This window comes from Maylandia zebra, linkage group LG8 (genome assembly GCF_041146795.1).
Source record: "Maylandia zebra isolate NMK-2024a linkage group LG8, Mzebra_GT3a, whole genome shotgun sequence".
In the NCBI taxonomy this organism is placed as follows: domain Eukaryota; kingdom Metazoa; phylum Chordata; class Actinopteri; order Cichliformes; family Cichlidae; genus Maylandia; species Maylandia zebra.
The window spans coordinates 7857075-7871406 of NC_135174.1; the positions used below are offsets into that span (position 1 = coordinate 7857075).

Here is a 14332-nt window from a genome sequence, read left to right on the forward strand (position 1 = left end):
TGTCTTCCATACAAACTAGATTGATGACAGCAATCTGCTAGCACCGAAAATGTTTTTTGTTGAGTGACTTTACTCAGTGACAGCCAGGAACTTCCAGGAACATACTGCCAAGTGGTCAGTGAATCCTTTATTTTGCCTAAGTGATCGGAAATCGCCAACTGGTCTCTAGGCTCGTGTGACGGAAGCAGGATTTATGGTCCTGCGAATGTGTCGGTCTGTGTACACGTTTCCATTCAGACGGCAGGGTTTACCCACCCCAGATCTCCTAAAAGTTGCTGTCACTGGAAGCAGATGATGTAAACGACTGCGACAAATGTTGGAATGTTGGCCAGATTAGAGATGGGAGTGACAGCGCGGATCTGGGAGCTGTGAAAGAAACTTCAAAGATAAAAAAATGCATCGTGCCGTCATCTGTCACATGACCCAGCCCTTGCAAGTCATGGTTATCTGTCAATTTTAAGCTCACATTGCGACATTAACATTTAGGAAGCCTTATTTGCCATGACTACTATCGCAGAAGACGACGCTAAGGATGGGGTGAGATGGATGCAGGTAATCAGCTGTGGCTCCTGAAAGAAGCAGCGAGAAGATATGAGGACGCTAATTAGCTTAACATGTTACGGAGATCCTGGTAGTGCTTATTTGCACAAACACAAAGTTCAAAAACATAAAAGAGGAATCATAAATGTAATACCTAGTCAGACAAATACATATCAAAACACTATCTCTGAAATGCACTAAAATCAATGCTTAAATGTTATATCACAAATGCATTTTTTATTCTCAAATCAATGGTTTAGTGCTTTAAATGTTTATCTTTTTAGAAATACAGCTCATATTTTACAGTTTATAACAGCACTTACAGTAAATGCTGAGTAAATGATTATGGAAATCTCAATACGGTTGGAATCAGACATCCCCCCAGACAACAGGAATGTTAATAGCTAGGCAGTAGTCCACACTAACACATACTCACAGCCAAACGTGCATTCAGTAACTCACAAACACACCAGTTTAACCATGGCCCGCATTTTAATTGCAGAGACAAGGACACTGACCTGTCCATTACAATCATTGATCACGTTATATTCTACAGTATGCAACAACAGAGTCACAAATAAACATCAGCTTTTGACATTAAAGCACACAAACAGAAGCTTTGTACGCTGGGGAGATAGCAGTATAAGTAATACACTCTACATCTCTGTTATGTTTTAGTTACCAACATCTAGAGTACAAAGGCCTTTGGTTGGTTGGTGTCTGGGGAGTAAGGGTGAGAATGAAGTTTTGTTGTACACTGATGTCTTTACATGATTGGGTTCAAGGCACATCAATAAAAGTAACAGCACAGAAATGTACATAATCACGTCTGCACATGGCCGGTATCAAGCAGTTTATTACTAGTTGGTGTAGTCAGGATTATAGTGTGATATTCACCCAGAATCTCCTGATTTTAACCTAAAATGACAGAAAAGTATGGCCTATTATGAGACTAGGGTGCATGTTTATGCATTTTCTTTCTGTGTATTACCAAAAACAAAAAAAGCATCACCTAGTAAAGTGTGTAACACTGGTTTTGGTTGGTACTGTGATGCAAAAAGTGGAATATTAAGCCACCATCCCCATGCAGGAACAAACAGAAGATACATACTGAATGTTTATAACGAAAGGTGCATCCTCAGGAATGCACTATTAGCCCTTCGCAAATTAATGAATGTTTCCAAGGAAAGAAACGGCATACAAGAAGCCAGAGGTCTCCCGTGCCTCTGCTTCTGCCTCTCGTCTGTACACTATACAGTGATGGGCACCGGCCTTGAAAGGCAGACGATTGCCCTTTTCACATTAGGTGCTGAATTGTACCCAGCAAGTAACTAACCAAGATACCTGCTAATTTATTTATTCATTTTTAAATTTTTTTGTGAATAAAATGACCTAATTCCAGGTCTTGACTTCACAAAATGACAAAGAAAGCAGCTACTACAAACAGCGTCTCATTCCCCCGGCTCTCCTTTGAGCACTACATTTACACTGGCTTTGGCACAAACTATCTTCACCAACATCTATTAAACACCACGATGGTCCCGTAAGTACATTTAGCGTGTCCGAGTAGCCAGTGGAAACGGTGTTTTGTGTGTTTTCTTCAGTATGGTTCAGTACATTTCGTCGTTCACTTTAGGTGGGTGTAAAAAGTGCGTCAGCTCACATTTCACTCCACCAGCCGTGAATGTGACTGAAAGACTGAGAAAGAAACAGACAGAAAAACACAGAGAGTTCAAGTAATTAACTCTGGATGATGGGACATCAGTTCTCACACTGCAGGCTTGAAGACGCTAAATACCTTAACTGCAGTGGGTGAGGATCTGAAATGAGTCTTTTCACCGCGGTGCACATGTTATTTAGTAAAGCAGAAAAAGGAAAACATACTAAAATATACTGCATATACTTCATTACGGTTCCTGTTTACTGTTCACTCTTTGATTGCTGTTACATACACAGTCCGGTCGCCATCGTCATTTCATGTATTTTTCAGACTATAGTACAAGGATGTCTGTGTGACAGAGTATGAAACAGGGCTAAAGCACATTAAATCACAGCATGCCTACAAACTTCCATAAACATGATTCATAGGGTATCTTTGTAATCCTGTTCTGACCTGTTACTGAAGGTGCGACTGACCCTGCTGGAAATACTACCTGCAGCAGTGACAACACAGACAGAATGTCACGACAAATTACTGGGTGTGTTGCCTGCTACAAACTGGGACTTGCCTCTCTGTGTGTGCAGAGCCTCACATTAATATTATTAGGAGTAGCCTCTTCTACCTCATCTCTTTTGATTGCATTGATTGCGAGCTTCCGGCCTGACTGATATACTGGAACCAACTCAATCTGACAGTGGAGCGTGTACCCAGCAATCTTGTTGTTGCTGTAGAGGCTTTGACAAATAGTCTGGGAACCAGGTGTTGTGAAGGTGTCTTGTGGAAGTGGATGTGAGTAAAATCATGATAGCTAGAACAGAACGGGATGTGTTCTGTGGACGTGGTAAGGGTTTCTAAATTCAGGCTATTGTGAAGATCTTTTTGCTGAAGCCCATTTTGCTCATACAGAATAAATTATATCTATATTGGTCATGTTTTTGCTAGCCAGTTGCTGTAGGTAAGTTAAAATTAGTAATGATGGACGATATAAACACTATCTGATATATAAGAAGACTTCCAAATCAAAGAGGCTAAACATATCCTGTAGCCCTTGTGGCTCCATGGCTTTACTTAATCTAAGCCCTGACTTTAGCATGCTAACATCTTTACATTGATAGCAGTTTATTATGCAGATATTTATTGAACATTTTTACTCCTTGCTAACATGTTAGCTTGCTAATGTTTCTGACTGAGTTGCAAATTCAAGGAAAGCTAGCATGCTAACATGCTAAACACAATGTTAAAAGGTTAACACACTCGCTAAATATCTGTATAATATAATTGTCAGGATGTCAGCATCAATGAGCGCCTACTTTTCCAAGGGCTCTAGTTCCAGAAGGGAATTTCTCCAAGAAACCTTCATATTAAATGTTTGAAGCCTTGACCCAAGCTGAGCAGCTACCAGGTGAACTGTAACATGAAAATCTGTTTATATAAATACTTTGAATGGTGAAGGAACTACTACATTCCTCAGCAAATATCTCCCAAACTTCCTGAATTTAATCCTTGACATTACTGTAGTCTTTTTGAATGAATTTTATAATTTGTGTTGTGTGTGTTTGGGATTAGGGTTTCTTACGTTTCATGCTCATTAAGTGTTAGTGGGTTTGAACATTTCCATTACAACACCAGCTTTAACTAATCAGAGGCATTGCTGTTTAAATTTTGGACATCTACTTTTGACTGATTCAGTATTATGTAGGTCATGGTCAAAATCCTGATGAAGACTATGAATGGAATTGGCACTTTTCAAAACTCACTATTTTATTTTGGGCCTTATTCTGGACAGAAAAGTCATGTTTCCCTTATACCATGCTCTCTATTCAGCTCTGTATGTTCTGGAACACAGAGTATCTAACTAAATATGTATACAGGCGTTTAAACCTGCTGAACCAATAACTTCTTTCCATTAGTTTTGCAGGTAATTGGATTTTAAACCACATTATCAAATAGTGTAAATGACAGACCTGACGATGGCAATTGATGGAATGTTAAGGGATCGCCAAAACATCTTAATTCATCAAAGAGGTCTGATCAATTTAGCAAAATATTGAACTGACAGACCAACACTGCCGAGGCTTGAACCACCCTGCAAGCAACCCAGAGTCTCAAAATATAGATCTAAATATATATAAATGTCCGGTAATAATAGACTTGGTCGCAAATTTGAGCTATAGCTGTCTACTTATTATTTCCGCTCTTAATTCAATGCATTAAATGCAATTGAGAGATAGTGAAATACTATTCAAAATATGTTGATCATAATGCTGTTTGCCATATACCGCAACAACAAACTCTAGCGACTGTGAAGACCAACTACATGTGGTTTTAAATTTGTTTTGACCTGATATTTTCATATATCTAAACTTTGCTGAACTGTTCATTTGGACATAAAACTTGAATGTGTCCGGAAATGTGTGACATGTTCCCAGCAGCAGTGTCCTTGATTTTAAAAGAGGGGCTATTATGCTAATTTCCAACTCCATGTCATGAATTATTCTTGGGGTTTACTAGAGTAGCTTTGCGCAGTAAAAGCTCAAAATTATACCATACTGAGCATTGATGCAGCACCTCATTTCACCCTCTGTCTGAAACAAGCTCTAGTGCCAGTTTTCTTCTGATTGGCTGCCCCTCGCAAGCAGAAGGTCTGAAAAGGCAGAGCTTTGTGCTCACAGCAAGAGCTATAAGCCTGAGATGATAATTTTAGGAATATTCCGTCTCACTGACATCCTAGAGAGCCGATTCTAGAAAAAACGAATCACGAAGACCAAATGTTTGGATCTTAGATGTTACCTGTACATACACAAGCCTCATTATTTCAAACTACATGTTTAATATGGACATCCATCACACAGGAAATCAACAAAAGCACTCCATTTAATATTCCTTAAAAAAGGACTTTACGGAAGTGCAAATGCATCAATTGTTACTAGACTATGCTGCCTCTCGTGGTCGTGTTTCTTATTACCATTTAGCAAACAAGTCCACGACAAATGACTTTTTAAATGTAATACACTGTATAAACTGCATGTTTGAGCTATCCTTACATTTATTTATGAAGAAATACATCCCGGCTCTGGAAACACTGTGTCTTTGAAGAAATAATGCATTATTTTTCAAGTTGTCACCTTGATCTCTTCCTGTCAGTCATGCTAACACAGCACACTTCAGTCTTCAAAGCATTGTCCTCACGTGTGTTGTGTTCTCAGCGCATACACTGCATCCACAAGCTTTAGTTCTTTTTTTATGTTTCTGCGTCTCCTTATCCATCCATCTCTCTCTCCTTCCCTGTTCGGTTACATGACACATTTGTCCGCCTTCTGTGAAATTTCGGCATCTTTGCAGGCACACGCTGGCTGAACCAAATGTGAGTCTGAGCAGAGTGTTACGACATTAAATTGGGAACTCTTACATTGCCAAAACACAGCACTTTACACTTATGGGGGCTCTTTACAACGGCACAAAGTAATGTAAAGTTCAGGATACGGTAAAAATACTTTTGATGGGACTTTACAAACTCAGAAATACACAATGTAATAGCAGGTTTTTCCTTTAAAATTGTTTTTGATTTCAACACATCCACATTTGTGAAGTTTCCCAAGAGGTTGAGAGAAAGCCTTTTTCCTATGCACAAAGTCAAACTGTTGTAAGGGAACAAGGTTAGAGACAGACACAGTTTCCCATTCTTTCACTAAATCAATAATCCAGGATGTAATATTCAGAGGTTTGCAGATCTGTAGCTTCTTCCATCTTGATACCAGCTAGAATGGAGAGAAAATAACATCCTTTGTTTGTCGGCTTTGCCGTTTCGTTGCCCCGCTGATCATGTAAGACCAGACTAATCACCTGATATGAATAAAATATGAGCATGAACCTTCAGGTTGTAGACTCAGATTCTTATCTTCGAGGCTCTGGGGAATTACAGAGCTGGCTGTTTTCAATCAAATGTTTTGCCTACTTCTCTCCATGGTACTTCCACATCCGGAGAAATCGTTGCCTAAAGTTTTTTAGCTAACACACACACACACACACACACACACACACACACACACACACACACACACACACACACACACACACATTTTAAAAAAGAGAAAAAAATCAGTCAACTAGAGCAAGGATGGTACTCGGTCCCCTCAGACTTCTCTCTGCCATTGGAGTACTATCCAAAATATTTCTTCGTCCTTTCCACCACGCTCCACTTTCACATCCTGCCTCCTCAAGATCATTTCGGGCAACTCCATAAAAGCTTGAAGCTGGCAAGCACAAATAGCATTCTTATAAATGTTTCATGTCACTTATCTCTGAAAAGTACTTGAGTAAAATACATATTCTTGCTCCGCCTTGGGGTTAATAAGCTCAAGTTGCTTCATTAACCCAATTAACAAGAATTTTGAGCTCGAGTCAGTGCACTTCCCCTGACCTTTAAAAAGATTAAGAAATTGTTTATTTTTCAATTCGACTTTGCTCATGCATCAGTGTCCACGAGCAGTTCTTACATCATCCGTTTTCTCATTTGTGTTTTAACTTGGGGTTACCACAGTACACTGGCAGCCTGTCAGTCTGTTACTGGCACTCCTTTAAATGCTGGTCTGCAGTTCGCCATTGAGCAGGGTAGGATTGTGAGTGTACAGGTTGGCATTAATAATCGAAGCTTCGTTAATCATCTTGCTCCTGTCTGCCCTGCTGTCGCTGCGCTCTACCTCATCCAGGCCTGCCACCTTTTTCAAGCACAGAACATTCTGAAAACTCTTCTTGAAGTTGTCTGACAGGAAGGCGTACAAGATGGGGTTGGCGCAGCTGTTAGCGTAGCCGAGCACCACCACGAAGTCGAACGTGCTCTTCACAGCAGAGGTGGGCTTGATTGAGCCGGTGACAGAGGTAACATTGAAAATGTAGAAAGGCAGCCAGCAGAGGACGAACACCGCCACCACGATGGACACCATCCGGGTCACCTTGCGCTCTGAACGCTTACGCTTTGTGGAGCCCACACGCAATCCGGATGACTTCACCTGGCAAAAGGAATGGCTGTCAGTGGCTTAAAAGTTCCCAAATAAAAAAGTACAGTGTTTCCATAGAAACATCCTAGTATTATCGGGTTTTTTCCTAGCTGGGCTAGGTAGCCTTTCAGGACTAGCTAGCCAAAATCAAAGTCCTATTACCCTATGGGTTGATAAAATTGTGTCTACGGACACGTTTTATTGCAAGCCAACATTAAACTAATGACAGAAAAGTGTTTAAACAGACATTATTAACATATTTACATGTTACATGTTAGCCGCCTAGCTTAATTGATTCTGACGATTGAGGACTCTGGAATGTACTAATAAAAGTGCACACTCGGTATGCACAATGGCTGCCATCTTGGCAACGAAACAGAAAGGAAGACACTACTAATCAATTTTCAGCCACTAGCAAAAGGCTGCACTGTAACTGAAAATAGCGAGTTCAGTGCTAAATAGCTAGCTAACTACCAGGGAACATTTTCAGGTTTTAACACTCTATGTGTTGTGGCATTATTTGATGTTTATGCATGATAAAGTGATTTAGTAATATGTATCTTCAAAAGACTGTAAATATTCCCAAAATGCTGTAGCTGGGAAAAGAACCAGATTTCCCAAATGCAAATCATGTGAAAATTACTTCAATCACAAAGAAGTATTTAGTATGCATAGTGTCATAAGTGCAAGCATTGGATCAAAGGATCTGGATTAATGTTCTTTTCCTTTATGTATGTACTGCATATTAGTTGAAGCAAAAAAATCTATTTAGTTAAAAAAGAAAAGGAGACTGTTATTAGCTTTTTTTCATGAGACAGTGGCAGTGTTGTTGATTTCTGAGCTAACATTTCAAACTAATTGAAGTGGACCACCAAAACGTTGAATCTGCAATGTAACCAAATCTTGTTGGATTTTTGTTGTGTAATTTAGAGCGTGCAGTTGCGGACTCTTACCTTGACTATAATGAGCAGGTAGCACATACATATAACTGCCAGCGGCAGGAAGAACCCAATGAAGAAGGTGTAGAATATGAAGGCCGTGTAGTAGACATCCTGAGGCTCCGGCCACACAATGCCACACACTGGAACCTTGTTCAGTCCACTGAAGATCAGAGTTGGCAGGATGACTAACAACGACACACCCCATACTGTGAGGTTAATTAGCTTTGCTACACGGGGTTTCCGCCATTTTGTAGACTTAATAGGGTGAACCACAGCCAGGTATCGATCGATGCTCATTACCATGAGACAGAAGATGCTGGTGAACTGATTGAGAGAGTCTGGGATGGTGTAAAGAATAAGAAAGAGCAGAGGAGTGGAGAAAGGTAGAAGTTGAGTTTAGACTCAGTAACACTTGATTAAAAAATACATGTATGCTGCTGTGAGAACCGATGAAAAAAACGAACACAACCAGTTTTTGCTTATAGTACAGACTAGAAACAAGAAATCATGTAAACGCATCACATTGTATCTATTTCATTACCTTTCTTTAGCAAATGGAACACTTTAACACCAGGTCTGATGTGACTGAGCACCAACTACGTGTTGGCACGACTTCAGTTATTTAAAACAGTTTTTAATCACATTTTTCAACCGAGATTTGACATCTCAAATGGTTGTTCAAACAGCATCAAAATGTTTGCCGAGTTTCCGCTGTGAACCATTAACCATATGCTTTTCACCCACCTACGCTCAAGATCATTCGGCACAGAGCCTCTCCGAAGGGCCAGTGCACCAGCGCCAGCTGCAGGGCGATGAATGGCAGGCTCATCATGCACAGAACATCTGCCACTGCCAGGTTGAGGATGTAAATGTTGGTCACCGTCTTCATTTTGGCGTAACGTAGAATAACATAGATGACCAGGGTGTTACCACACAATCCCACAGCGCATACCATGAAGTAGATGAAGGTAATGACCACTGAGCTGGTCTTGTCCTGGTGATGCTCCTTGTCTTGGGAAATGTTGAAGCCCAGGTCGGAGTCATTCCCTTGGATGTCGTACCAGAAGGGCTCAGGGATGGAATTGTTAGGGGAAGTTGGGAGGAAGGGCAACTGATCCAAGGCCATGACTGCTGAGAGCAAAGTGGTCTAATTTCCTAAAGGGTTATGGGTTTCTCTAATCCAGGGTACAGTGATGATGGGAAATATTAATGAGTCAAGGGTTCAAATGACATGTTTCAAAGAACTGCTTTTACTAATAAAAGTTACAGAAATACATTTAAAAGAGGCTTTGAGTGATGGATTCAAGGATAAAGGTAAGAGCCTGGGGTCCTGGGAATATAAGACTTTGACTTCCAAGGGTGTGGGGCTCTAGGGATAAGGATGACTCAGAAATTTTCACATAGGAGGAGCATCAATTATCACATCTCAGCTGCAGAGAGACAGTAAAAGAGAAGGGTGGGTGGGGAGAGAGACAGCAGAATAGAAAGCAATAAGTTGGGTTGAAGAACAGGGACCATTTCGTTTGACAAAAAATAATAACAGTCCTCCAAGATCCATGGCAACAGTTGCAAGGTTACTTTACATAACTGCTTTCACACCTCACCAGAGCATCATGTACAATATTCTCTCTAGAGAATCCTCTAAATAGTACCTCTATATGTTGTGTGTGATTATCCTTAATGCTGCTTATTTCGCTCACAGCAACATTTTTGGCACGCAGCAGCGGAGAGGAGATAGCCAGCACTAAATTGTACATGATGTGCAGTTTCATAAATATAACATTTTTGCCACTTTCTCCTTAATTTGACACAAAAAGAAAAACAGTAAGTAAACCAACTATGGGACTGGGAATTACCTCAAACATCAAGCTGTTTACTTATTGAAAAGCCAACATTTGCATTTGCACATTTTTGCTCATATGTCAGGCAAAGGTAGCACAGCCGACAGGAAGAGATCAAGGTGACTGTGTGTTTGAATTTGATGCCTTTTTTTCTTCCTTTCTCACTCAGACCATAAATCCTGTGATGCTACAGGTCGGGGGAGTGTGCTAATATGTGTTTACGCCTCCCCCGCCTATGCATACATGCAAGAAAGAAAAAAAAAGGACGCCTGAGCAAGAGAACGCCAAGGGCATCGGGGAGCTGAAGACAAATGTTTATTCAATTGATCTCGAGGACAAACAGCTCTGACACTGGAGCGAGATCACTCACTCTTCCCCATCCAGTGACAGGTCTGGCTCAGCAAGGACAATAGTCCACTTCTTGCTTTCATTATTTACACGAGATGGGCCTGTGTAAAGCTGTTTAGATAATCCACTTTGAGTAAACAAGGTCATAAAAGATCACAAGTATTCAGGAGATGGCAAGTGAAATGCTTACATCTCTGGATCACACTAGACATCATTCCACAAACTGATTTTCTTGCAATTAACTGTTTAAGCCCTTAAAACCTTGCCTCGCCTTCCTCTCATGGACAGTTTAACATGTAAAACTTACTAATTTCAGATTAGTTTCAGTGTAGACCTTCAGTGGAATCCTTTGTTAGACTAATTATTGGTGTCTAGACTGTTGTTTCATGAACATGGACTGTGCTAGGAATCAAAATTTGGAATCTATTCCTGCTTAGTGGTCCTTGTTTTAGCGACACTTGTGGTTACTGGTGGTAACTGCAAGCGCCGGAACGGCGACTCAAACTGCTACCCCCCCCCCCCCCCCAATCCCCCCCCCCCCCGAAAAACCCCCCCAAAACTACTGAACAATAAAAAAAAATGTGTTTTACAAAAATCACGTTTGAAATTAAACACGCAAAACTGAGATATTCAGTTGAGAAAAAATAAATAAAACAGCAATTCTCTAAAATTAATATTAGCATTTGTTAATAGATGAAGCTCTGCTCGCCACAGTTGTCTGTGAGGATGGAGTGTCAGAGAGAGAGAGATTTTATAGTGTTATTTGCTAGCAGGAGGAGGGATGCGCAATTAGTAGCTTTTTTTGTAATTTAATTATAAAGCAGGATAATCACATTTTTAACTTAAGCAGGGGGATTTGGTTTATTAAAATAATTGCAAAAGAAAAAACATCCAATAAGCTTTGCTTCCCACAAAAAATGCTGGATGGGTGTCAGGAGCTGCGTCTTGGCTCAGCTCTGGCTGTGCGAACAGTGATGCCGAGGAATCGGCAGTGGCACGGCTCAGCCTCACAGCTTACCTGCAAACTGCGCGCCCAACAGGAAACTTTCCATCACATCGGCGCGGAAAACAGCGGCTGAATAATGAGCAGGTTTGGTTTGTCTTTCATCTCAGTGACAGGGGGATGAAACACGGCACCGAACCTTTGACTTATTAACCGACAGATAGAGATATTTATTTGCCAAGCAGCTGCTGTCTCTGGATTGCACCTGTTCCAATGATTTTTGCATGATTGCCCTAATCATTAAAGAAAATCAGAAACTATATCAGAAAGAGACGCGCGGCAATTTTTTTCATTTTATTTGAACATTTTCTCTTGCCAAAGACTAAGCAAGTAGAAGTAAGTGAAATTCCTCCATTATGTGTATGCGCAACTTCATCATAGCCTGAACCTCGCCAAAATATAACTTACATCAGACTCCCACTAAAGTGCGCACAAGCAAAGCAAAGTGCGCACATGAATGAACATGATTTTTTTTAAAGATCATAATAAAAATCGGATCAGTCTCATTGCCCCCACCAATTTCATCACTTACTTTTCCACAGAAAAATACCATCCTCATATCACGTCCAGAGTAGCAAAAGTGTCCCGAGAACCCGAGAATGCGAAGTCCTGCCGCCCCCGAAGCGGCTCTGACCTACTGGAAAGCTGCATCCCGCCAGCCTCTCCATCCACCTGCTCCTAACTTACGCACGGCGCCGGCATTCAGTCGCCCTAATCAGAGCTGCTGATCGCGCTACATCTCTCAGGCCATTGTTACCTCCGAGAAATAGTCCACGTTTGTAAAAGGAAAGACTAAAACAAAAACAAAAAAACACAAGAGAATGAAAAATAAAATAAGGTGGCGTGCGCTCGCGAGTGTGTGTCCAACAGGAAAGTCTTGGCGAGGAGTCAGACAGAGCGGCAGGACGCGCGCAGCACCGAATGGAGAGAGAGAGTGTTTCTGACAGAGAGAGAGAGAGAGAGAGAGACGGGTCGAGTGATAGATCAGCAGCAGCGTGTCACTGTGCGTCGGTGTCCTACAATTTGCTGATTTCCATGCACATGAGCTGGCTCTGCTTCTGCTGTCCTTTTGAAAAACCCTGCACAACTCCCCAGCTGCACGCTGGCTTCTGTATCAGTGTGTCTAAGAGGTATATTTAAAAAAAGGAAAATTAATAAACATTTGGAATATGGAAAATTGCACATACCATTTTGCAGGGAGCTTTTGTTCTCCAGCTGTGTTTCCTTTTGTGATGTGATGTACTCAAGGAAAAGGAAAAATCAACCCCAAGCTGCTCAGGAAAAAAGGAGGTAATCACGCTGTCCCTCCAAATTCATCAGGTTCAAATGAAGTGATCTCAAGAGCTTCACTGTCCCTTTCAGGCGCCCATCACAGGCACCGGTGCACCCCTCTTGTCAGCCAACAGCGATGGCACTCGGATTTGAGCACTGAAGCCAATCCAAGAGCCAATCTTATGTCTTTATATAAAGGGAGCGTTTTCGAGAGAGTGCAGATGGCGGGTATCTTCTGTGACCTCTCTCAGTGGAGAGCTCCGTGAGAAAATGTCCCGCCACTTGTCTCAACATAGCAACACAAAAGTGCAGCTATTATTACTGCTGTCCTATCAAAGATTAATAGTTCTATTTATGTCCAAATTGAGGGACTGGGGCTCCTCAAGGAGGTCACAATGTAAGAAAGTAAGTGGAAGGGGGATTTTTGAGGGGTTCCTGAGGCAGAGATAACCCATCAGTGTATCAGTATACTTTCAGACAGGCTACTGGTTCAAGTGCATGTACTTCAAAGAGTGCTGTATTCTGCTTCACCAAGGATAGCAACAACTCAGCAATATTTACAGTTCATTTTTATATCATTTGTAAGGTTGGAGTGGTTCAAGTATCCCTGTATCCTTCTAGTATGAATAGCCACAAGATACATAAAAAAAAAAAGATTGATACTGGTTCCACATGTAAATATTAAGCTAATAACATAAAGTTATAGTCAGCACTTGGAACAATAACAGAAACTTGTACTTGTCTTCAAACTGAATGGAAGCCAGTCTAGCACCGTGGCCAGTTGTTACTTATACACTTTTTTAGCAACACCCATTCAGCTGCCTCTTTATGCAAATATATGATCAGCCACTCACATGACAGCAATTCAACACATTTAGATGTGTAGACATGGTCAAAGTGACCTGCTGAAGTTCAAAGTGAGCATCAGAATGGGGAAGGAAGGCAATTTAAGTGACTTTGAAGCTCTTCAGAAACTAACAATGTACTGGGATTTTCTTTACACAAATATCTCTCAGGTTTACAGAGAATGGTGTGAGAAAGAGAAAATATCTAGCGAGTGGTAGTTTTCTTGGTGAACATACGTCACTGTTATCACAGGTTGTAGGAAAAAAATGCCCAGGCGACATTGAGCTGATAGGAAGGTAAAGGCAAGTCAAATAAACACTTGTTACAACCAACAAGAACAAACTCAGTCTGCAGTTGACATGACTCATTAGAGCTGGACTACAGAAGATTGGAAAAAACGTTCCCTGGTTTGATGAGTCCAATCAAACCAATCCAGTACTAAGAAGGTCATAAGGAATCGAGTGAGGGTATGTCCATATCTTAGCTATAAGCTAAGCTAGCAAATGAGTGCACATCCATAGCTTAGGTAAACCTTCTTTGGTTAAAAATTCACATTTTGTTTGATCTATCTTGTCAACAGTTTTACAGATATGGATGACCCCTGCGGAAAATGCTTTTCTGGGGTTTTAGGGGATATTTTTCCACTTTTGTTTTTGTTTGTTCTGTTTTCTGCTAAGGTTAGCTAACAAGCTCCTAGATGTGGCCTTACTGAAGAAACAGAAAAGCATGATTGTGCGGGGTTTTCTCTCTCTTAAACTTGTGACATTATAATCTCAGAATATCTCAGAATATTATTTATTTTCTCCCTAAATCCAGACTTTATTCCAAGGATTCCTTTTCTTTATAAGAATATTTCCACATTCTGTCGTAAGCAACACTTTTAG

At 40.9% G+C, this 14332-nt stretch overlaps 1 protein-coding gene across 2 annotated transcripts; it reads right to left on the minus strand.

Moving 5' to 3' along the window:
• Window positions 1–757: 757 nt before the first annotated feature.
• LOC101476743 (somatostatin receptor type 2) lies at window positions 758–12578 on the minus strand. Of its 2 annotated transcripts, none has more exons than XM_076887254.1 (4): window positions 12518–12578; window positions 8883–9568; window positions 8151–8476; window positions 758–7209 (listed from the first exon to the last, which is right to left on the minus strand). In XM_076887254.1, exons 2-4 carry the CDS (start codon window positions 9262–9264, stop codon window positions 6778–6780), a joined length of 1140 nt encoding a protein of 379 aa, XP_076743369.1. In that variant the 5' UTR covers window positions 9265–9568; window positions 12518–12578; the 3' UTR covers window positions 758–6777. The 2 variants fall into 2 exon arrangements, with proteins under 2 accessions (XP_076743369.1, XP_004557577.1); XM_004557520.5 differs by lacking the exon at window positions 12518–12578 and adding an exon at window positions 11863–12260.
• Between the last annotated feature and the right edge of the window lie 1754 nt (window positions 12579–14332).

Excerpts from the sequence above, each read along its gene's own strand:
- LOC101476743 (XM_076887254.1), bottom strand. The coding sequence starts at position 9,264 with ATGGCCTTGGATCAGTTGCCCTTCCTCCCAACTTCCCCTAACAATTCC. Across the intron at positions 8,477-8,882 it reads CCGAATGATCTTGAGCGTAG|ACTCTCTCAATCAGTTCACC; the intron begins GTGGGTGAAAAG and ends ACACCATCCCAG. Across the intron at positions 7,210-8,150 it reads ACCTGCTCATTATAGTCAAG|GTGAAGTCATCCGGATTGCG; the intron begins GTAAGAGTCCGC and ends TCCTTTTGCCAG.